The sequence below is a fragment of the Pseudophryne corroboree genome, chromosome 3, assembly GCF_028390025.1.
Source record: "Pseudophryne corroboree isolate aPseCor3 chromosome 3, aPseCor3.hap2, whole genome shotgun sequence".
NCBI classification, from domain to species: Eukaryota; Metazoa; Chordata; class Amphibia; order Anura; family Myobatrachidae; genus Pseudophryne; species Pseudophryne corroboree.
The window spans coordinates 619,307,619-619,332,982 of record NC_086446.1 but is presented as its reverse complement, the minus strand read 5'-3'; the positions used below and the strand labels follow the sequence as shown (position 1 = coordinate 619,332,982).

The following is a 25,364-nucleotide window of genomic DNA, read 5'->3' as shown; positions in this document are numbered from 1 at the left end:
ACACGCTACGAGACCAGTGGATTGTTCCTGGGCGGCTGCCTGTGGGGTCTCGGCCTTACTACTTTGCCGAGCTGCTACCTGGTCGGGGGAACAACACTTTTGTGAAGTTCTACAAGTTTGATACCCTGGCCAAAGAGGATACCCAGTTTGGGCAGGCAGTGCTACAGCAGTCTCCGCATGTTCCCGCCAGTTCTGGAAGCTTTGGGACGTCCCCACCATACTAGATTCCCCAATATCCCTTATGGATGCTAGAGGAAATAGGATTTTAATTACCTACCGGTAAATCCTTTTCTCGTAGCCCATAAGCAATATTGGGCGCCCGCCTCAGTGCGTTGACTTTTCTGCAGGTTCTTGTTATTTGGTTACTTGTTCAGCTGTTGCTGCTGCTGTTACCAGCCGTTGCTGGTTGTTATATGTTAGTGGTGTGCTGGTATGTAAATCTCACCACTCTTTGTCATTATATTGCCTTCTCTCATATATGTCCTTTCTCCTTCCGGCACATTTTTACCGATAACTGTCTGTGGGAGGGGCATAGAGGGGAGGAGCCAGCACACCCAGTTAAAGAAATTAAAAGTGCACTGGCTCTTTTGAACCCTGTCTATACCCCATCATACTCTTTTGAACCCTGTCTATACCCCCATCGTACTAGATTCCCCAATATCCCTTATGGACTACGAGAAAATGATTTACCGGTAGGTAATTAAAATCCTATTTTCAGCATATGTAATAGTCAGTGTGTTTAAGGAATTGTTGTAATTCTAGAGATGTCGAATGTAGATTTAATGGGGGAATAATTTAAAAGGCAGAATTAATATGGGTTTGCCTTTTAAATTATTACTGCTTTAACTCTACAGGCTAAATCACTGACGTCACGCCGGTTACTGCAACTGGCAGGCTAGAACATTTTTCTTTTTCTTTAATGAGAATAAGTACATAACTGAAACATATTTTGTTTTGTTCTGTGATTGAATAATTGTGAATTATAATATACTATTTTACAATTGTAGATGAATTCAAAGGCCATTCTTTGCTACTGGCAGCCAGAGAAGCAGATGCAGCTCGTATTAAGAAGCACCTCTCTATGGAAATAGTCAATTTCAAACACCCACAGACTCATGAGACCGCTTTGGTAAATTTCGCAAACAGTTGTAGTTACTTTCATTACCAGTCCTACTTTACTACCTTGTGTTAACTTCACAAACTGATGACTTGAACATACAGATGGTACAGCCCTCATCTTTGCCGTGGCAGTCCACTCACGAATAGCGTGACTGATATACCCGCGTCCATGCAGGTGCCCACGAACGGGCTGCATGCGGTCACAGCTAATTGTAAATTGTACAATGAAGTAACAGGTACAATCAGGGAGACACATTTGTACATATTTCTCCTTCATCATGTCTGGAGAACACTGCTACCATAGATTTAAATTTAGAATGCAGGATGTTGGCACTTAAAGGGTTTTTGAAGAATGCAGCTCCTCCTCTTTCCAACCCCTGTCCTCCAGTTATTTGTATTTCATTTTTGTTTAAATGAAATAGTGTTGGAAGGACAGATGATGCAGAGACATGAAAGACTTTATACATTTTCCCCTTCCTAAGACGAATGTCCTCTCCATATAAATACATTTGAAAATTCTTCTCGGCTGTAGCAGCAGTAGCTGCAATTTGTTGTTTTACTGCCAGCTGTTAGTCTGAAATAAGCTGAGGTCAAATTGATTATGGAAGAGATAGTGCTGAGAACAGGGCATTTCCGGCCTCCCCACACCCAGATAAGTAGTGATGTACTTTTACTGGGATTAAAAATAAAGTTTTAGTTAAATAGTCATACTACACAGACTCTTGTTTTCTGTTCTGTTTTGTGTACCCTTAAAGCACCTCAAATGCAAGCTGACTCCTTTTACTTTCTCGTGAGAGTATTCCACACAGCCTCTTGTTAGTCTGGAAAATAGATGTATGTCATAGACTGTAGAGTGAAAAAACACAGACTTGACCTTTTCTTATGCATGAAAACTATTTATAGGTCATCTGTCTCGCCCTACTTCCCAGTAACACAGTGCTCCAGGGAAAACATGCTTATCTCCACTGTACTTGCTCTTACGAAACCCTCCCACCCCACTAAGTATAGCCGTTTACAAGTATTTGTGCTCCCCCCTACTTGTAACGCACAGTTCCTTTTTTTATGTGAATCATCCACTAAATTAATGAGCCACTGGTTTTGGTTTTATACATATATATGTGTGTGTATATGTATGTGTGTATATGTATGTGTGTGAATATATATATATATATATATATATATATATATATATATATATATATATATATATATATACACTGCTCAAAAAAATAAAGGGAACACTAAAATAACACATCCTAGATCTGAATGAATGAATTATTCTTATTAAATACTTTGTTCTTTACATAGTTGAATGTCCTGACAACAAAATCACACAAAAATTATCAATGGAAATCAAATTTATTAACCCATGGAGTTCTGGATTTGGAGTCACCCTCAAAATTAAAGTGGAAAAACAAACTACGTGCTGATCCAACTTTGATGTAATGTCCTTAAAACAAGTCAAAATGAGGCTCAGTAGTGTGTGTGGCCTCCACGTGCCTGTATGACCTCCCTACAACCCACACAAGTGGTTTAGGTAGTGCAGCTCATCCAGGATGGCACATCAATGCGAGCTGTGGCGAGAAGGTTTGCTGTGTCTGTTAGCGTAGCATCCAGAGCATGGAGGCGCTACCAGGAGACAGGCCAGTACATCAGGAGACGTGGAGGAGGCCATAGGAGGGCAACAACCCAGCAGCAGGACCGATACCTCCGCCTTTGTGCCAGGAGGAACAGGAGGAGCACTGCCAGAGCCCTGCAAAATGACCTCCAGCAAGCCACAAATGTACATGTGTCTACTCAAATGATCAGAAACAGACTCCATGAGGGTGGTATGAGGGCCCGACGTCCACAGGTGAGGGTTGTGCTTACAGCCCAACACCGTGCAGGACGTTTGGCATTTTCCAGAGACCACCAAGATTGGCAAATTCACCACTGGCGCCCTGTGCTCTTCACAGATGAAAGCAGGTTCTCACTGAGCACATGTGACAGACAGACATGATAGAGTCTGGAGATGCCAAGGAGAATGTTCTGCTGCCTGTAACATCCTCCAGCATGACCATTTGGCAGTGGGTCAGTAATGGTGTGGGGTGGCATTTCTTTGAGGGGCCGCACAGCCCTCCATGTGCTCGCCAGAGGTAGCCTGACTGCCATTAGGTACCGAGATGAGATCCTCAGACCCCTTGTGAGACCATATGCTGGTGCGGTTGGCCCTGGGTTCCTCCTAATGCAAGACAATGCTAGACCTCATGTGGCTGGAGTGTGTCAGCAGTTCCTGCAAGATGAAGCCATTGATGCTATGGACTGGCCCGCCCATTCCCCAGACCTGAATCCAATTGAGCACATCTGGGACATCATGTCTCGCTCCATCCACCAACGCTACGTTGCACCACAGACTGTCCAGGAGTTGGCAGTTGCTTTAGTCCAGGTCTGGGAGGAGATCCCTCAGGAGACCATCCGCCACCTCACCAGGAGCATGCCCAGGCATTGTAGGGAGGTCATACAGGCACGTGGAGGCCACACACACTACTGAGCCTCATTTTGACTTGTTTTAAGGACATTACATCAAAGTTGGATCAGCCTGTACTGTGTTTTTCCACTTTAATTTTGAGGGTGACTCCAAATCCAGACCTCCATGGGTTAATAAATTTGATTTCCATTGATAATTTGTGTGATTTTGTTGTCTGCACATTCAACTATGTAAAGAACAAAGTATTTAATAAGAATATTTCATTCATTCAGATCTAGGATGTGTTATTTTAGTGTTCCCTTTATTCTTTTGAGCAGTGTATATGTGTGTATGTGTATGTATGTATGTATGTATGTATATATATATATATATATATATATATATATATATATATATATTTATTTTCTAAAGATACAAATGAGGAGATTGCACGGCACGGTGGCTGGACGGATCCTGACGTGTTTACGGCTGGAGACGGTGCTGTGTCCCGGACTGTGGTAGGCGATCATTGAGACAGCCTTGTGGAAACATTTATATCATGTGGTAATCAGCCCACAGAGTGGGTAATCAGGGTACGAGTCTTTAAATTACCTGTCCTGGATTGTACACAGTGTTGTTTTATCCATTAAAATACTTATCTGCACTATGAGCGCACTTTCTCCTCATTTGTATCTTTAGAAAACTTATCTCCTGGAGTTCGGAGTGAATATAGGAGTAAAGTGCTGCGGTAATTAAACTTACCTGTGCCTGAAGCCCGGATTGTTGGTCTGTGGACTACCTAACATAGAGTCACCAGCGCACCTGTATATACTTGTTTCAAAATATATATATATATATATATATATATATATATATATATATATATTTATATATATTTAAAAGTTCAGCGGCACTCAAGCAGACTATCACAAATGTAGACTGAAGAAAGAAGTCTCTTTAATACATCCTACGGTGTTTCGGGGTATAACCTCGTCGTCAGGGACGTAAACGCTATGTCCCTGACTACGGGACATAGCCCACCTCACCCATACCTTACTGGAGTAATCCGTAATCAGTTTACCATTTCCTGCACAGTTTTTGAAACAAAAGGGTGTACTGCGACGTTTGAAAAGTCAGTTGGGTTTCTGCTTTGTCGTGTCTAATAGACAGGAAAAAACAGACACCCGACTGACTTTCCAAACATTTGAATTCCCCCCAATATGTGTATGTATATGTGTGTGTGTGTGTGTGTGTATATGTGTATATATATATATATATATATATATATATATGTTTTACTATTTATAATTTTTGCTCTTTGCATATTGCATAGCATTTTGCTGCATCATCTCCGTATCCCAAGAGGAAACAAGTATGTGAACTACTTCTTAGGAAAGGGGCAAATGTCAGTGAAAAGACCAAAGAGTAAGTATTTCTTTCCATTTACTGTATGTATTTCCATTGCTTATTTAACCACTTAACTGACAATTTTCCCTCCCAAACTAGTCAGAATTTTTTTTTTATTTAATAAATGTAAAAAAAATTTTTTTTTCAAATATGTATATCTTTTATTTATAAAATACATACTTAGGGGGGGTGTTGCACTCCTCCCCCATACCCAAGTCTGTAGGCCCCCATTGTAAAAATCCTTCCCTCCCACAAGTAGAAATAGCCTCCCCTCCCCCAGTGGCAAAATAATCCCCAGCATTATCATCACCACCACCCCCTACTGGTGATTGATCCCCGGGGCACAGCCCCCAGTCTTACCCCCAATGTCAATGGGCCCCACCATTTGGTGACCCTACCCCCCAACCCATGTGTCACTAACTCTATATATGTATCTATATATCTAATCATTCCAGCAGCAACTTGCAACATTTCGGCTTTAATTAGCCTTTTTCAAGCAACATCAACATATCAAAATTGTGATACATATAATGATTAAATACCCTTACCTCCACATCTCGTGTCTCAAGCTCCCTCCCACGTCCCGCACGCGTCACTTCCGGGTGCACCGGCGTTCTCCTCCCGCACACAGGTCACTGTGTGTTGTCATGGCAACCCGCCGCTGTCTATAGCAGCTCAGGCCGCTATGTTCCTTCATCAGTGATCGCACATAAGAACTCCAGTGCTTCCCCGGGGCCAGTGCATTTGACAGCCTGTTGACAGCGGGGTCAGGATCACTCAGACACCTAGTGTGGATATCAAACACTATGTGTAAATAAACAAAACATTTAAAACCAAATGTAAACATTAAAAGCAAATGAGTACTCAGCCTACAATAAATCATAAACATAAAACAGATAATAGATGATGTATAATCCTGGGAGAGAACATAAAGCAACATAATATCAGGTATAGAATATGACCAATTACAAAAATACACTTAAATTCAATTGATCATTTAACCCTTTGGGTTTTACTGTTTCTAAAAGGTGAATCCACTTAGCTTCACACTGTAGAAGCTTCTTGTGTCGATCACCCAATCTACCGTCATCAGGGATGTGATCTATAATCATATGTCGCAGATTGGCCATATTGTGTCTGGCCTCTTTGAAATGTCTGGCAATAGGTTGATCAGACCCTTTGCCACCCAATGCCGCTCTAATTGCGGATCTGTATAGGGCCATCCGTTCCCGACAGGTACGGATGGTTTTCCCTACATAACAGAGTCCACATGGACATTTAGTTAGATGAACAATGTAAGAGCTAGTGCACGTTACAGAATGTTTAGTTTCATACCTGCGGCCAGTATGTGGATGGATAAAATATTTTCCAGCTATCCTATGACTGCAAGTGGTGCAACCTGTATATTTGTGGCAACCATTACTTCGTCTGGTTATGCCATCCCTAGATTGTAATTGTTTGGTGATGTCAGTATGTACGGTCCAATCTCGAATAATTTTTCCTCTCTGGTAACTATGCCTGATTTTGGTGTGTTTCAAACTTTTGATATCGTTCTGTACCATGGGCCATAAATTAGTACTACTTTCTCTGATTTTTTTATGGGCTGTAGTATATCTGTGAACCCAATTCAGCATGGATATTTTGTTCTTTAAAGCCACGTCCTCTTCTGTCATCTTCGTCCAGCATAGTTCCCCTCCTGGCGTCCTGATAACCAACGGTACACATTCATCTCTTCATAATCCAAATTGACTCTCTCAAATTTGCGTTTCTTAAAAGCTACCAGCTCCTTTTTGTAGATCATAACTTGTGAGTTGAGTTTCTCCTTCCAGTTGCAGGTGTTATCCTACACTAGTTGTTCTTTGAATTCTTTCTCTGTTGTTTCAGTTTTGTTTCTTATTAGCTGCAGTTCCCTTGCAGACTCCTCCACTACTAATGTCATCAGGTCCAGCGAGCATTTGTTTAATATGGCTATCCAGCGGCGCACGAACTCCTTATTGTAACGACCAATAGTGGGAGTGTTGCGCACCCTGAAGCCACGAGGGATCTTCTTCTCTCGGATATATTCTGACAATTTGATCCCATGTAGTAGAAAGTCAGTTTCCTTCTTTTTCTGTCTCAGTAGCAAATTATAAACCTCATCATTAGGGGTAATTCCCTCAGTGTCAGCAAATCTTTCTTTAAAAAGTGCTGCTTCAGTCTCACTTTTAGAAAATGATAGAACTTCACCTATAGGAACATGAGTCCAAGTAAAACCACTGGCTTGATCCATATTGTTGTGGTTTAGAACAAACTATAGCAGAATCCCAAACAATGCAATCAGATGAGCAGTATGAATGTAATGCTGATAAATCTCTCTTCTACATGGCATGTGAAAAGAATAAAGTGCATAGATTGTGGGTGCTGCAGGTTTTAAGGGTTATCTATCAGAAAGTCTGAACAAACCCTGTATAACAAACTGTCAACCGGCACTCTCACTTCAGAAATATCATGCCGCGGTGCACATTGAACTGTTCAATGTGCACCGCGGCATGATATTTCTGAAGTGAGAGTGCCGGTTGACAGTGTGTGTGTGTGTGTGTGTGTGTGTGTGTGTGTATATATATATATATATATATATATATATATATATATATATATATATATATATATATATATATATAAAACTGGGGGGATAGGGGTACTGGCGACGAGTGTGGCTAAAAACTATGTTTTAAAAGCTTAAAATTAGAAGCCAAAAAAATTCTAAAATTTATAAAAATATTTTTAATATATATGAGAGTAAAAACAGTTTCCAAGAATGGTTTTAAAAAACAAGAATAAAAAACTTTTGTCCATAAATGAAAAATATAAATACACTTAAAAGGATAGGAATTCAAAACTTAGCTTGTAAATAGTGGGTGGTCAGTATAAGCCCAACGCGTTTAGTCTCAACAGACTTCTTCAAGGGGTAAGGATAGAATGAAGCTGCATGTCTATTTATACCCATATCACTAAGTCAGAGGGTTGACATCATAATTGATCATGTGATATGATTACACATTATGCATTTTAAAAACTTGACGGAGCTTATTTTATAACAAAGTTGGATTGATTACCAGGTCAGGCAGACTCCTTAGTGTTAAAAACGAGTGATCTTAGGTAACAAACATGTTTAAAAACGTTTAAAAACGTTCACAGTATAATCGATTATACTGTGAATGTTTTTAAACATGTTTGTTACCTAAGATCACTCGTTTTTAGCACTAAGGAGTCTGCCTGACCTGGTAATCAATCCAACTTTGTTATAAAATAAGCTCTGTCAAGTTTTTAAAATGCATAATGTGTAATCATATCACATGATCAATTATGATGTCACAACCCTCTGACTTAGTGATATGGGTATAAATAGACATGCAGCTTCATTCTATCCTTACCCCTTGAAGAAGTCTGTTGAGACGAAACGCGTTGGGCTTATACTGACCACCCACTATTTACAAACTAAGTTTTGAATTCCTATCCTTTTAAGTGTATTTATATTTTTCATTTATGGACAAAAGTTTTTTATTCTTGTTTTTTAAAACCATTCTTGGAAACTGTTTTTACTCTCATATATATTAAAAATATTTTTATAAATTTTAGAATTTTTTTGGCTTCTAATTTTAAGCTTTTAAAACATAGTTTTTAGCCACACTCGTCGCCAGTACCCCTATCCCCCCAGTTTTATACCTTTTAACATTACCATACCAGTTTTGTATTTTTAGGGGTAGGCAGACACCATTTTGAAAGGTTACGTGGGCTTAAAGCTTTGATAACAGAAATTTCTAATATATTCATACATTCTTTTACTGAGATTTAACCTCACAAGTGGCGCTATACTATCCTTTCTTCACACATATATATATATATATATATATCTATATATATCTCTCTTTCTCTATCGTCCTAGTGGATGCTGGGGTTCCTGAAAGGACCATGGGGAATAGCGGCTCCGCAGGAGACAGGGCACAAAAAGTAAAGCTTTAGGATCAGGTGGTGTGCACTGGCTCCTCCCCCTATGACCCTCCTCCAAGCCTCAGTTAGATTTTTGTGCCCGGCCGAGAAGGGTGCAATCTAGGTGGCTCTCCTAAAGAGCTGCTTAGAAAAGTTTAGCTTAGGTTTTTTATTTTACAGTGAGTCCTGCTGGCAACAGGATCACTGCAACGAGGGACTTAGGGGAGAAGAAGTGAACTCACCTGCGTGCAGGATGGATTGGCTTCTTTGGCTACTGGACATTAGCTCCAGAGGGACGATCACAGGTACAGCCTGGATGGTCACCGGAGCCTCGCCGCCGGCCCCCTTGCAGATGCTGAAAAGAGAAGAAGGTCCAGAATCGGCGGCAGAAGACTCCTCAGTCTTCTTAAGATAGCGCACAGCACTGCAGCTGTGCGCCATTGCTCTCAGCACACTTCACACGGCAGTCACTGAGGGTGCAGGGCGCTGGGAGGGGGGCGCCCTGGGAGGCAATGTAAACCTATTTTTTGGCAAAAAATACCTCACATATAGCCTCCGGGGGCTATATGGAGATATTTAACCCCTGCCAGAATCCGTTGAAGAGCGGGAGACGAGCCCGCCGAAAAAGGGGCGGGGCCTATCTCCTCAGCACACAGCGCCATTTTCCCTCACAGAAAGGCTGGAGGGAAGGCTCCCAGGCTCTCCCCTGCACTGCACTACAGAAACAGGGTTAAAACAGAGAGGGGGGGCACTAATTTGGCGTTAGAAATATATAAAAAGATGCTATAAGGGAAAACACTTATATAAGGTTGTCCCTATATAATTATAGCGTTTTTTGGTGTGTGCTGGCAAACTCTCCCTCTGTCTCTCCAAAGGGCTAGTGGGTCCTGTCCTCTATCAGAGCATTCCCTGTGTGTGTGCTGTGTGTCGGTACGTGTGTGTCGACATGTATGAGGACGATGTTGGTGAGGAGGCGGAGCAATTGCCTGTAATGGTGATGTCACTCTCTAGGGAGTCGACACCGGAATGGATGGCTTATTTAGGGAATTACGTGATAATATCAACACGCTGCAAGGTCGGTTGACGACATGAGACGGCCGACAAACAATTAGTACCGGTCCAGACGTCTCAAAAACACCGTCAGGGGTTTTAAAACGCCCGTTTACCTTAGTCGGTCGACACAGACACGGACACTGAATCCAGTGTCGACGGTGAATAAACAAACGTATTCCTTATTAGGGCCACACGTTAAGGGCAATGAAGGAGGTGTTACATATTTCTGATACTACAAGTACCACAAAAGAGGGTATTATGTGGGATGTGAAAAAACTACCTGTAGTTTTTCCTGAATCAGATAAATTAAATGAAGTGTGTGATGATGCGTGGGTTCCCCCCGATAGAAAATTATTGGCGGTATACCCTTTCCCGCCAGAAGTTAGGGCGCGTTGGGAAACACCCCTTAGGGTGGATAAGGCGCTCACACGCTTATCAAAACAAGTGGCGGTACCGTCTATAGATAGGGCCGTCCTCAAGGAGCCAGCTGACAGGAGGCTGGAAAATATCATATAAAAGTATATACACACATACTGGTGTTATACTGCGACCAGCGATCGCCTCAGCCTGGATGTGCAGAGCTGGGGTGGCTTGGTCGGATTCCCTGACTAAAAATATTGATACCCTTGACAGGGACAGTATTTTATTGACTATAGAGCATTTAAATAATGCATTTCTATATATGCGAGATGCACAGAGGGATATTTGCACTCTGGCATCAAGAGTAAGTGCGATGTCCATATCTGCCAGAAGATGTTATGGACACGACAGTGGTCAGGTGATGCAGATTCCAAACGGCACAAAGGTGTATTGCCGTATAAAGGAAGAGGAGTTATTTGGGGTCGGTCCATCGGACCTGGTGGCCACGGCAACTGCTGGAAAATCCACCGTTTTTACCCTAAGTCACATCTCTGCAGAAAAAGACACCGTCTTTTCAGCCTCAGTCCTTTCGTCCCTATAAGAGTCATATTTGCCCAGGGATAGAGGAAAGGGAAGAAGACTGCAGCAGGCAGCCCATTCCCAGGAACAGAAGCCTTCCACCGCTTCTGCCAAGCTCTCAGCATGACGCTGGGACCGTACAGGACCCCTGGATCCTACAAGTAGTATCCCAGGGGTACAGATTGGAATGTCGAAACGTTTCCCCCTCGCAGGCTCCTGAAGTCTGCTTTACCAAGGTATCCCTCCGACAAGGAGGCAGTATGGGAAAAAATTCACAAGCTGTATTCCCAGCAGGTGATAATCAAATTACCCCTCCTACAACAAGGAAAGGGGTATTATTCCACACTATATTGTGGTACTGAAGCCAGAAGGCTAGGTGAGACCTATTCTAAATCTAAAAAAATTTGAACCCTTACAAAGGTTCAAATCAAGATGGAGTCACTCAGAGCAGTGATAACGAACAGGAAGAAGGGGACTATATAGTGTCCCGGGACATCAGGGATGCTTACCTCCATGTCCCAAATTTGCCCTTCTCACTAAGGGTACCTCAGGTTCGTGGTATAGAACTGTCACTGTCAGTTTCAGACGCTGCCGTTTGGATTGTCCACGGCACCCCGGGTCTTTACCAAGGTAATGGCCGAAATGATGATTCTTCTTCGAAGAAAAGGCGTCTTAATTACCCCTTACTTGGACGATCTCCTGATAAGGGCAAAGTCCAGGGAACAGTTGGAGGTCGGAGTAGCACTATCTCGGATACTGCTACAACAGCACGGATGGATTCTAAATATTCCAAAATCGCAGCTGATCCTGACGACACGTCTGCTGTGCCTAGGGATGATTCTGGACACAGTCCAGAAAAAGGTGTTTCTCCCGGATGAGAAAGCCAGGGAGTTATCCGAGCTAGTCAAGAACCTTCTAAAACCAGGAAAAGTGTCAGTGCATCATTGCACAAGGGTCCTGGTAAAAATGGTGGCTTCCTACGAAGCAATTCCATTCGGCAGATTTCACGCAAGAACTTTTCAGTGGGATCTGCTGGACAAATGGTCCGGATCGCATCTTCAGATGCATCAGCGGATAACCCTATATCCAAGGACAAGGGTGTCTCTCCTGTGGTGGTTACAGAGTGCTCATCTTCTAGAGGGCCGCAGATTCGGCATTCAGGATTGGATGCTGGTGACCACGGAGGCCAGCCCGAGAGGCTGGGGAGCAGTCACACAAGGAAAAAATTTCCAGGGAGTGTGATCAAGTCTGGAGACTTTTCTCCACATAAATATACTGGAGCTAAGGGTAAATTTATAATGCTCTAAGCTTAGCAAGACCTCTGCTTCAAGGTCAGCCGGTATTGATCCAGTGGGAAAAACATCACGGCAGTCGCCCACGTAAACAGACAGGGCGGCACAAGAAGCAGGAGGGCAATGGCAAAAACTGCAAGGACTTTTCGCTGGGCGGAAAATCATGTGATAGCACTGTCAGCAGTGTTTCATTCCGGGAGTGGAAACTGGGAAGCAGACTTCCTCAGCAGGCACGACCTCCACCCGGGAGAGTGGAAACTTCATCGGGAAGTTTTTCCACATGATGGTGAACCGTTGGGAAATACCAAAGGTGGACATGATGGCGTCCCGTCTGAACAAAAAACGGGACAGGTATTGCGCCAGGTCAAGAGACCCTCAGGCAATAGCTGTGGACGTTCTGGTAACACCGTGGGTGTACCGGTAACACCGTGGGTGTACCAGTCGGTGTATGTGTTCCCTCCTCTGCTTCTCATACCTAAGGTACTGAGAATTATAAGACGTAGAGGAGTAAGAACTATACTCATGGCTCCGGATTGGCCAAGAAGGACTTGGTACCCGGAACTTCAAGAGATGCTCACAGAGGACTTATGGCCTCTGCCGCTAAGAAGGGACTTGCTTCAGCAAGTACCATGTCTGTTCCAAGACTTACCGCAGCTGCGTTTGACGGCATGGCGGTGGAACGCCGGATCCTAAGGGAAAAAGGCATTCCGGAAGAGGTCATTCCTACCCTGGTCAAAGCCAGGAAGGAGGTGACCGCACAACATTATCACCACATGTGGCGAAAATATGTTGCGTGGTGTGAGGCCAGGAAGGCCCCACGAAGAAATTTCAACTCGGTCGATTCCTGCATTTCCTGCAAACAGGAGTGTCTATGGGCCTCAAATTGGGGCCCATTAAGGTTCAAATTTCGGCCCTGTCGATTTTCTTCCAGAAAGAATTGGCTTCAGTTCCTGAAGTCCAGAAGTTTGTCAAGGGAGTACTGCATATACAACCCCCTTTTGTGCCTCCAGTGGCACTGTGGGATCTCAACGTAGTTCTGGGATTCCTCAAATCACATTGGTTTAAAACCAGTCAAATCTGTGGATTTGAAGCATCTCACATGAAAAGTGACCATGCTCTTGGCCCTGGCCTGGGCCAGGCGAGTGTCAAATTGGTGGGGGTTTTCTCAAAAAAGCCCATATCTGTTTGTCCATTCGGACAGGGCAGAGCTGCGGACTCGTCCCCAGTTCTCTCCCTAAGGTGGTGTCAGTGTTTCACCTGAACCAGCTTATTGTGGTGCCTTGCGCCTACTAGGGACTTGGAGGACTCCAAGTTGCTGGATGTTGTCAGGGCCCTGAAAGTATAGGTTCCAGGACGGCTGGAGTCAGGAAAACTGACTTGCTGTTATCCTGTATGCACCCAACAAACTGGGTGCTCTTGCTTCTAAGCAGACTATTGCTAGTTGGATGTGTAATACAATTCAGCTTGCACATTCTGTGGCAGGCCTGCCACAGCCAAAATATGTAAATGCCCATTCCACAAGGAAGGTGGGCTCATCTTGGGCGGCTGCCCGAGTGGTCTCGGCTTTACAACTTTGCCGAGCGGCTATTTAGTCAGGGGCAAACACGTTTGTAAAATCCTACAAATTTGATACCCTGGCTAAGGAGGACCTGGAGTTCTCTCATTCGGTGCTGCAGAGTCATCCGCACTCTCCCGCCCGTTTGGGAGCTTTGGTATAATCCCCATGGTCCTTTCAGGAACCCCAGCATCCACTAGGACGATAGAGAAAATAAGAATTTACTTACCGATAATTCTATTTCTCGGAGTCCGTAGTGGATGCTGGGCGCCCATCCCAAGTGCGGATTATCTGCATTACTTGTACATAGTTACAAAAATCGGGTTATTATTGTTGTGAGCCATCTTTTCAGAGGCTCCGCTGTTATCATACTGTTAACTGGGTTCAGATCACAGGTTGTACAGTGTGATTGGTGTGGCTGGTATGAGTCTTACCCGGGATTCAAAATCCTTCCTTATTGTGTACGCTCGTCCGGGCACAGTATCCTAACTGAGGCTTGGAGGAGGGTCATAGGGGGAGGAGCCAGTGCACACCACCTGATCCTAAAGCTTTACTTTTTGTGCCCTGTCTCCTGCGGAGCCGCTATTCCCCATGGTCCTTTCAGGAACCCCAGCATCCACTACGGACTCCGAGAAATAGAATTATCGGTAAGTAAATTCTTATTCTCTATCTCTCTCTCTCTCTCTCTACACCACCACTACCCAGCCAAACAAACTGTGGAATATATCTTGCACCCCAGCACCAAGCCATACGATTATACCAGGCAAGGGGCTGAAAGCTGTATGTTTAACTGATGTTTATTTTAATTTTTTACTCAAAAGCTTTTTGACACCACTCCATATCGCATCAGGGAAAGGACATAATGATGTTGTGGAGGTTTTGGTGAAGCATGAGGCCAAGGTAGGATTTCTGCTTGAACATAATATTACACTGCTGTTATTAGGGGAATGTTCTGTTCCTTTACTCTGATGTATAGGCGCAATTAATAATTTGCTTTTGCTGTTTGCAGTACCAACTCATCATGCTTTTTTACATAAGCTGTGCTATTTCATTTATCAGCAGTTTCTCAGATGGAGGTTAATGTTGTTATTTTGGATGCCAGCATGTGTCTTTATGGTGGATTGCTCAAAATTAGTACCACTAGCTTAATGATGAATCTAGTCTGGAGACGACTACGCTGAGAGATGCAGTGTAGGTAATTTAGTCTTGAGGGGATCCGGTCAGGATCCCAACAGTCAGAATAACGGTAAATACTGGGGTTAGGCACTAGGGGGAGGGTTAGGCTGTGTGGTGGGGTCACGTAGGATTAGTCTGCGGGGGGTTGTTGTTGTTAAAATTCTCACTGGCATACGTCGGGATGCTGCTGTTTGCAAACTGACCATTGGGATGGTGCTTGCCAGGATTTCGATACCATTCAGTCTGTAGACTGCCAGGCTGAGGGATACAGTGGGGGTAATCTAGTCTGGAAGCTGCCAGGTTTAGGGGTACAATGTTACGATTATAAGAGGGGAACCCAAGTCTCTGAAACTGAAGAAGCCAGAGTGCCCATTGTATTTGAAGAAAAGATGATTAAGAGTTTGCACTCTCTCTTTTCTCATTCATCCATGGAGGATATTGGAACAGTGGGTATAGGTGGAGCTGAAGGAGCCTGGACACCAAAGCGTTAATGCCTGTATCAGCACAGGCTCCTCCTCCCGTATGCTGCACATAGGGCCGGTTTTATGCATAGACAGCAAGGGCTGCTGGGAGCTGTAGTTTATTTTGAGATTCTTCACAGTACTGTAGTGCCGGGCGCAGCAGCACCAACACCACTGCCTGTTCTGCGATTCTCCAGGCAGGCGCTACACAGGAGGCATATCAACACAGGGGACGTATCGGGTAATAAATGGCCATAAATGAATGTGTATGGGCACTACAATGGTGGACATAATGTGTATGGGGCACTACAATGGTGGGCATAATGTGTATAGGGCACTACAACTGGGCTTTTCTCATGAAACCATGCTCCCTTAATTTTTTCAGTACTTAGGGGAGGCACCAAAGTATTTATTCGCTTACCAAAAGTTTGGCCTCGGGGCAGGACCTGACTGCACAGCCACTTTTTCTTTGGCGCTCCTATTTTCTGTCTGAAGCTTCAATTATTTGAGAGTCTTTCAGTGCTCCATTCTTCTGTGTATCCTCGAGGTCCCAGTTGCAATAAAGATGTTAGCATACATTTGACTTAATGTGAAATGCCTTTTTTTAATTTATTTTTATTTTACAGTTGGTGTTGGAAATTATCTCCAAATTTTACAGTTAACAAAATAAGAGTTGACTCTTTGATAAATTAATTAGGCTAGATATTAAAACTCTGTACTGTTACTCGGGTCTTATGTAAGCAGTAAATGTGCGTACACACTAGAACACTATTGAATAGCCAATATATCGCTGGTCCATCGGCCAGTGTGTCCCAACGATATGTCTGTGAACGCCGCCATTCACAGACATATCACGTCAGCCCTGCAGCACTCACTATGACCAATGTATCTATAGATATATTGGTGTATCGTTCTGAGTATTGTCGGTCAGCCACCCGCCCGTACACTCCCTGCACCAGCCGGTGGTGATTGACTGCTCAACTGGGAGGGCGCATATTAATGCCCGCCCAGTTCGTGACATCAGTCACGACGGATTGGGCAGTGTGTACGCACAACACACTGACGGATCCGCCTATAGATATATCTGCAGATCAATTGATCTGCAGATATATCTATTAGTGTGTACCCACCTTAAGCTAGCATCTATTACAGGCATACCTGCTCACCAGAAGCCTAAAAGGATACACTAATATCTGTTATTTCTCTAACGTCTTAGGGGATACTGTGATGGTCTCGATATCATGGGGTATAGATGGGGTCCATTGGAGCCTTGGCACTTTAAATTTCTTCAGAGTGTGCTGGCTCCTCCCTCTATGCCCCTCCTGCAGACTCAGTTTAGAGAAATGTGCCCAAGCAGCCGTGTGCATTCTCTGGAGCTCCAGTGTGTTTTCGTTAAAAACTTTAATTTCTCTTACGTTCTAGAGGCTGCTGGGGTCCACATTAGTACCATGGGGTATAGACGGGTCCACTAGGAGCCACTGGCACTTTAAGAGTTTAAGAATGTGGGCTGGCTCCTCCCTCTATGCCCCTCCTACCAGACTCAGTTTAGAAAATGTGCCTGGAGGAGCCGGTCACAGCTAGGGGAGCTCCATAGGAGTTCTTTTAGGTTTTTTTTTTAAGAGTTTAGGCACAGGGAGGCTTAGTCGAGGGACTAAGGGGGTGGAGTATTGTCCACCCTGAGGGGTATGAGCCACTATCTCCGCTGACTGAGCTCCTGAGGGGATCGAACGTTTGCCGCCACAGGGGATCGCTCACCCCAGCAGCATGCCGCCACCCCCTTACAGAGCCAGAAGACTTCAGTGGCGAGTTAGTCACCGCCCCCCTTGGCAAGCGGGGAGCCTGTGTGAAGATGGCAGCAACAGGGTAGGGAGCGCAGTACTACCTGTGCTCCGGGGCTCAGCGGTACATGGTGGGGCGCCCTGAGCCAGCACCTACACTGTCTAGCAAGCCTGTCAGGCTCCCAGGATCGCTGCCAGCACAATGCCTCAGGCTAGTGTAAACTACAGGAGAGCGGGAAGCAGCGCCATGAAAGGGGGCGGAGCTTCTCCTCAGAGCGGACCCAACAGCGTTCAGCGACATTTTCCTGCCTGCAGAGGCGCTGACAGGGAGAGCTGTCCCTCCAGGTCAACTCCAGCTATCTTGTACGGTACCAGGTGGTTGTGGAAGGGAGGGGGAGGCTGTGTAAAGTATGTGTAGTCTACTAAGGTACACAGACAGCGCTGGTAGTTTAATTAGTTCTACCTTTAAAAAGCGCTGTGTGTGGGTTGGCTCTGTGTCTCTGTGTGGGCATACTTGGGGGGGAAAACTGTGTCTGACATTTCCCTGTGTGTGTGTTTACTATCTCACATAGCCATGTCGAGGGACTCTGTGTCATATGCTGCAGAAGATGTTTCCTCTCAGGAGGGATCCATTCCATGTACACAGGATTGTAATGCTTTGTCTCCGATCCCTATTGTTGAAACTGAGTGGTTAACTTCTATCAAAAGAATGATCTCTCAGATCTCTACTAGGGTAGCTAATACTGAGACTGAAACTCAGGTGTTGAAGTCTATGGCAGTTTGGTCAGGCTCTGTCCCTATTCCTGCAAAATCCCCTAGCATGTTCCCACAGAAACGTGCACTTGCCCAAATTATGCAAGTTGACACGGATACCGATTCTGTTACTACAGACGGTGATGGGGACGTGCTGAGGGGGGCGGCATCCCTTGCAAAGGGGGTGCAGCTCATGATTGAGGCCATTAGAGATGTGTTAAACATTAATGACACTAACCTGAGCAGGTTGAGGAGGCCTACTTCACTGATAATAAGAAAGTCCCGCTAACCTTTCCTGCATCTAAAGAATTAAACGCTATATTTGAAAAATCCTGGGAACCCGGAGAAAAAATTCCAGATCCCAAAAAGAGTTCTGGCTGCTTTTCCCTTCCGTGAGAAAGATAGGAAAAAATGGGAAAACCCACCAATTGTTGACGCATCTGTCTCCAGACTGTCTAAAAAGGTGGTTTTACCTGTCCCTGGTTCTACCGCTTTGAAAGAACCAGCTGATCGTCAGATTGACACTACGCTCAAATCCATATACACTGCTTCAGGAGTGGCCTTAAGGCCCACTATTGCCTGTGCATGGATTTCTAAAGCCATAGTAAGGTGGTCAGGCACATTACTAGAGGATTTGGATGCAATGGATAGAAGTGACACTGAATTGTTTTTAAAGGATTCTGCGGGGTTCATGGTGGACTCCACGACTTACATGGGTACGCTGAGTGCACGTATATCCTCCATGTCGGTATAAGCTCGCATGGAACTCTGGCAACGCCAATGGTCTGCAGACGCGGAATCCAGGAGAAGTGTGGAGTACCTACCCTACACAGGTCAGGCTCTATTTGGGGACGCGTGGATTTCCACGGCAACCATGGGTAAGTCACCTTTCCTTCCCTCTGCTACTCCTTCTATGAAGAAACCGTTTACTTCAGCTGTGCAGCAGTCCTTTCGGACCGCTAAGACTAAAAAATCCCAAGCCTTCAACTCTAAAGAAAGTGGTAAGTCAGGCAAAATCCAAAAAAGCCTGCACCCGCAGGCTCCCAGGACCAGAGAACTGCTTCTGGTTCCTCAAGATCCTCTGCATGATGGTGGACCTCAAAGCCTGGAGGACGGGCTGGTGGGTGCGAGACTCAGACGTTTCAGCCACGTCTGGGTGTCATCCTGCCTGGATCCCTGGGTACAGGATATTGTCCTAGGGGTACAGACTGGAGTTTCAAAACTCCCGCCTCACCGATTCTTCAACTCAGGCTTGCCAGCTTTGCTGATAGACAGAGCTATCCTACAGGAAGCCATCCTAAAATTGGAAAAATCACAGGTCATTGTCCCAGTTCCACCTCATATGCAAAACAAGGGTTATTATTAAAATCTTTTCGTGGTACCGAAACCGGATGTTCGGTCAGACCACTTTTGAACTTGAAATCGTTGAACTCTTACCTGAGGGTGTTCAAATTCAGAATAGAGTCTCTCAGAGCAGTGATTTCATGTCTGGAGGAGTGAGAGTTTTGTGGTATCCCTGGATATCAAGGATGCTTACCTCCACATTCCGATTTGGCCACCTCACCGGACATTCACCATCAGAAGAAGGATCCGGAATGTGAAATCCTCTGTATTTCCTCTAAAAGGGATGTATTAATATCACTATTTCTTTAGCGCACTGTGTGTTAAATAGGTGCAAAATCTTTTTTGATTGATGGATATCTAAACTGGCTACTGCCAGGCAGGAGAGGCAAGAGTTAAAAGAAGTCTATGACTGATTTTATATTTAAGAATTCAGACCACACACCAGCCTCTCGGCCCCCTATACTTTTTTTCACAAAAAGTACATTACCCCAGGTTCTAGTCTGTTTCGGATGACGAGATGCCAGATCTGGAAGAGGGGGAGGTGGATGTAGATATGGGGGTCGGTACTGTCTCAGGTAGTGGAAGCTCTTATATACACTATTGGAGATGCCCTGAATATCCCTGATCAGGAGACACACAGAAAAAGTATTGTTTTTTTTAATGTAAAAACAAAATCTCCTGCTACTTTCCTATCTCAAAAGAATTAAACACTCTTTAAAGTAATGTGGGTTAATCCTGACATGAAATTTCAGATCCCTATGAGTTTGCTGACGTCCTTTCCTTTTCCCCCTGAGGATAGAAAGGTGTGGAAAAATCCACCTGCAGTGGATACTTTAATGCCCTGGCTGTCACTTTAGATGTTGCTGCCTGTACCTGGAGCTATCTCCTTTAACCACTTGCCTGGCATGGTCGCATCAGATGCGACCACACCAGCAAGTGCTCTATCTGACCTGGTCGCACGGGATGCGACCAGTCAGATAGAGAGTGTTAGCGGCAGGGAAGATAAACTTTCCTCCTCTGCTGCTGTCAGAGGGACCGGAAAGGCCCCTCTGCCTCCCTGCACTCTCTCCGTGTGTCTGCCGTGCTGCCGATCACTGGAGGATCCCCCCCCCCCCCCTCCAGCGGCTGCAGACAATGGCAGCCGCTGGGGAGTGTAACTGAACCCTTCCAAGCCACCCCCAAAACACCCCTGTATACCTGCAGGCTGTCCCGGCTTTCAAAATGAAAGCCGCAATGTTCCGATGGTTGCGATGTTCTTGATCGATGTTTGAGGGAAAAATATTTTTTAAAAATCCCCCCCCCCCCCAAAAAAAAATATATATATATATTTTTTTTAACTAAAATCATTTGGGATAGGGTTAAATTCATGTTCTTCACCTAATTCACTCATAAAACCCCCCCGACAATTTCGGAGCGTCAGTTAAGTGGTTAAAAGACCCTGCTGATCATAAAATTGAGACTACTCTCAAATCCATTTGCACAGCAGTGGGAGTTGCTCAGAGACCCGTAATTGCGTGTGTATGATTAAAAGGATCATTGTTAAATGGACGGGTAATATACTGAAGGTTTTGACATGAGATTATCACACTCCTGCAACATGTACAGTATTCTGCATATTTTATGTGTGTAGCGTTCTAGTATATAGGCCTGATCAATGCACGCTCAGCGGCTTTGGCGGTGTCAGCGCGCAGAGTGTTATGGCTGCCTCGGTGGACAGCAGGCGCTGATTCCAAGAGAGGTGTAGAGAGCCTTCCCTTTACGGGGGAGGCTTTGTTCGGTGATTAACTGAACAAGTGAATTCCGCATGCTACGGCTGGTAAGTCCACCTATGTCCCGTCTGCAGCTCCACCGGCTGGACGTGCTTACCCAGGCCCCACTCTACAGTCCATCCAGGTTGCCAGATTTAAGGGCAAGGCCAGAGGTACCTCCAACGTCGCTAGAGGACCCAGATGTATACCTCACAAACTAGCGGCCACTGGTTCACATGAGCAATGCTCAGACTCAGCCTCTGCCATGCCATCAGCATGACGGTTGGCCCCAGATTCTAGGGGCCTTACAGGTGGTAGCTCGCCTCAAATATTTCTTTCACATTTTGGCCAGGACTCCTGGGTGAAAGACCTACTCTTCCAGGTGCTACAGGTTAGAGTTACAAACGTTCCCACCTCACAGATTCTTCAGGTCAGGCTTACCAGTTTCACACGAAACAAGAGTAACCTTGCAGAAGACATACAAACACTGTTACGGACGCAGGTCATTGTTCCAGTTCCGCCTCAACTTCAAAACGGGTTATTCCAGCCTGTTTGTGGTACCGAAACCAGACTGTTCGATACGGCCGATCTTCAACCTCAAATCACTGAACCCGTTCTTCCGAGTGTTCCCACTTCAGATGTAGTCTCTGAGAGTGGTGGTCTCAGGTCTGGAAGAAGGGGAATTCCTGGTATTTCTGGATATCAAGGATGCATATCTTCATATCCCAAAATGGCCACCTCATCAGGATTACCTCAGGTTGGCTGCAGGACAGTCATTACCAGGTCTAGGCCTTGCCTTTCGGTCTCTCATCGACACCGAGGGTGTTCACAGGGGTGATGGCAGAGCTGTCGCTACAATTCAGCAAGCAGGGAGAGAATATCGTTCCATACTTGGACGAACTCATCATAACTGCTCTGTCCAGAGTACAGTTAATGGAAAGCATCAGCCATACAATACGACTTCTCACGGATCATGGGTGGATTCTCAATCTGCAGAAATCCCGCCTAGAACCTACGCAGAGGCTTCTGGTAATGATTCTGGACACGGTGTCTCAAAAAGTGTTCCTTCCTATGGACAAGTCACAGGCAATTCAGACGATGGTTTGTTCCATTCTGAAGCCGAACAAAATCAGTACATCTTTGCGTACGCCTACTGGAAAAGATAGTGGCCTCCTACGAGCGATGCACGACCATTTCAGCTGGATCTGCTGGCCAAATGGTCAGGGCCACATCTGCACATGCGCAAGATAATATGCCTTTCATCAAAAACCAAGATTTCCCTCTTATGGTGGTTGCAGATCTCCCACCTGGTAGGGGGTGCCACACTTCAAAATTCATGTTTGGATTCTGTTGACAACTGTTACGAGCCTCTGAGGTTAGGGTGCAGGGACCCAAGGGGCTCGGTTCCACGGTAGGTGGTTGGATCAAGAGGCCTCCCTACCAATACATGTTCTGGAACTCAGGGCGATTTACAATGCCCTTCTGCAGGCCTCTTCTATCAGTTAGTATCGGCCATATATGTACGGTCGGAAATCCACTGACTGTGACGTACTTGACCCGACAAGAAGGTCCTAACAGCAGAGCTGCAATGAGACAGATGTCCAAGATACTCCTCTGGGCTGGGCGGAATGCCAAGGCAATTTCCGTCATACCCATTCCAGGAGTAGACAATTCGGAAGCAGACTTCCTCAGCAGACACGGTCTGCACCCGGGAGAATGGGGCCTCCGCCCGCAAGTTTTCAGCAGATATTTAATCTGTGGGACTACTCAGCTCACCAAAAAGCTTCTGCATTCCTGATCCAGGATGAGGGATCCACAGGCCGCAGCAGTGGACGCTCTGATGACGCCGTGGATTTACCAGTTGCTGTATTTGTTCCCTCCAATTCCTCTACTTCCCAGAGTTCTCGAAGGACTCAATAGAAAAGAGTTCAGGCAATTCTGATTGCTCCAGACTGGCCCCGCAGAGCCCGGTATGTAGACCTCCTGGCATTGTCATTTGAAGGCTCCTGGCCTCTGCCAGTTCAGGGTGATCTTCTTACACGAGGGTCGTTAGTCTATCCAGACTTACCATGGCTACGTTTAATGGAATGGAAGTTGATTGGGAGTTTTTTGCCAGGAAAGAGATTCTGGGCAAGGTTATCCAGACTATGATCCAGGCTGGGCAGATGGTTGCGTCGAAACATTACCATCGCATATGGGAGATATGTGTCTCTCGGTGTAAGGGTCGACAGTATTCTGCGGTGGATTTTTGTCTGGGACGTTTCTTGCACTTCCTGCAGGCTGTTGTGTTGGGCCTATGTTTAGGCTCCATAACAGTTCAGATCTCAGCCTTGTCCTTTTCTTCATCGAAAAAAAAAAATGGCTGTTCTCTCAGTAGTCCAGACGTTCATGAAGGGTGTCCTTCATATTCGACCACCCTTTGTGCCTCCCACGGCGCCGTGGGTTCTCATTTTGGTTCTGACATTTCTCCAATTGGATTGATTTGAACCTTTCCACAGGGTGGACATGGAGTATTTGACGTGGAAGGATATCATGTGGTTGGCCTTGGCCTCTACAAGGCATGTTTTGGAATTATTGGCCTTATCCTGTTAGAGTCCTCCTCTGGTGTTTCATGAGGAGAAAGCTGAGCTCAGAACTCGCTAGACATTCTTGCCTGAGGTGGATTCGGCATTTCGTATCAATTCGCCGATAGTGGTTCCGGTTGTCACTGGCGCGTCTGTTACCCCAAAGTCATTGGACGTGGTTCGGGATTTGGAGGTTTATGTCCAGTGGACATCTCGTCTCAGTAAATCACTTATTTTTTGTTCTTTATGATGTTTCACAGATTGGTTGTCCTGCTTCGAAGCAGTCTATTGTTTGTCTCTGCCGAGGTCTGTTGAGGCCCACTCCACACGGTCGGTGGCTGCCTGGGGTGTCTCGACTTTGCCGTTATGCCGGACAGCTTCTTGGTTGGGTTCGAACACGTTTGTTAAGTCTTACAGGATCGACCCCATGGCTACTGAGGACCTTCAGTTTGGTCAATCGGTTTTGCAGGGGTCTCAGCACTCACCCACCCGGTCTGGGGGATTTGGGTCTTCCCCATGGTACTAAGACCATGCCAGTATCTCCTAGGACATTAGAGAAAATAAGATTTTAATATCTACCGGTAAATCCTTTTCTCGTAGTCCGTAGGGGATACTGTGCGCCCGCCTCTGTGCTTCGTTGTTTTCCTGCAAGAGTTTTTTTTTTTTTTGTGTGTGTTGGTAGTTGGGTGTGCTGTTACTGTCCCTATTTTCAAGTTGTGGTTAGCGTTGCTATTCTCTTGTTTTGTCGTGTGCTGGTTCGTTCTCTCACAACTTTCTTGTCTTTTCCTCCTCTCAAATTATGTCCTCCTCCTTAGACACAGTTTTCCTAGACTGAGTCTGCAGGAGTGGCATAGAGGGAAGGAGCCAGCACACTCGGAATAAATTTAAAGTGCCAAGGCTCCAATGGACCCCATGGTACTAAGACCATCTCAGTATCCCCTACGGACCATGAGAAAAGGATTTACCGGAAGGTATTAAAATTCTATTTTTACATATTTGTGTCTACCCCATCCCTTGGTATCATTGTAATACCTTGCTGTTATTGCTGTGGATTGAGGTGTAATTTACTTTGGGTTTCTTCTATCTAGGTTAATGCTTTGGATAACTTGGGACAGACCTGCCTCCACCGTGCTGCACATTGTGGCCATTTGCAAACCTGCCGACTTCTGTTGAACTCTGGCTGTGATCCAGCAATTGTATCCTTACAAGGCTTCACTGCTCTTCAAATGGGAAATGAAAGTGTACAGCAACTCCTCCAAGGTACATATTAAAGTGTTCCTGTATATTATTGGAGTCATCAAATTTGTTTTCAAATGTTACCCTTTGTATTAGTTGCTAAGTTGCATTTTGCGTCAAGTGAGGTTTATTGATCTTGGTCAAATGATTTAAATAAATTTCAACTTCGTTTATCAGCAGAAGGCTTAACATTCAGTAACACTGATGCAGATCGTCAGCTGCTGGAAGCTGCTAAAGCTGGAGATCTAGATATAGTTAAAGTGAGTATTTTTCTGTGATGTGGTAATGTCATTTCGCATGCAATTTCTCAAGCATTGTGTTAGGTGAAAGAAAAAACGTTAATAACCGGTATCATTGTGTGTATCACCTACATATACAGAAACGGCTATTTTGTGGGCTGAACCCAATATTCATAAGAAGAGAATCTGCAAAGGTTGCAGGAGCTAGCGACATCCCTGAAGCGGGGAGTGATGTCACTAGTACCTAGTGAATCAATAGGCTGAATGTTGATTCGGTTCGCAGAA

At 45.0% G+C, this 25,364-nt stretch overlaps 1 protein-coding gene across 4 annotated transcripts in view; it reads left to right on the top strand.

Moving 5' to 3' along the window:
- The window catches only part of TNKS2 (tankyrase 2), a 204,688-nt gene that overhangs the window by 106,070 nt on the left and 73,254 nt on the right, over window positions 1-25,364 (top strand). For 2 of the 4 annotated variants that reach the window (XM_063961657.1, XM_063961656.1), the window contains 5 exons: window positions 1,008-1,129; window positions 4,899-4,990; window positions 14,602-14,680; window positions 24,693-24,864; window positions 25,018-25,100. In XM_063961657.1, the coding sequence (XP_063817727.1) occupies window positions 1,008-1,129; window positions 4,899-4,990; window positions 14,602-14,680; window positions 24,693-24,864; window positions 25,018-25,100 (548 nt within the window). The remainder of the gene's footprint in view (window positions 1-1,007; window positions 1,130-4,898; window positions 4,991-14,601; window positions 14,681-24,692; window positions 24,865-25,017; window positions 25,101-25,364) is intronic. The other 2 variants (XM_063961655.1, XM_063961658.1) reach the window with 1 other exon arrangement.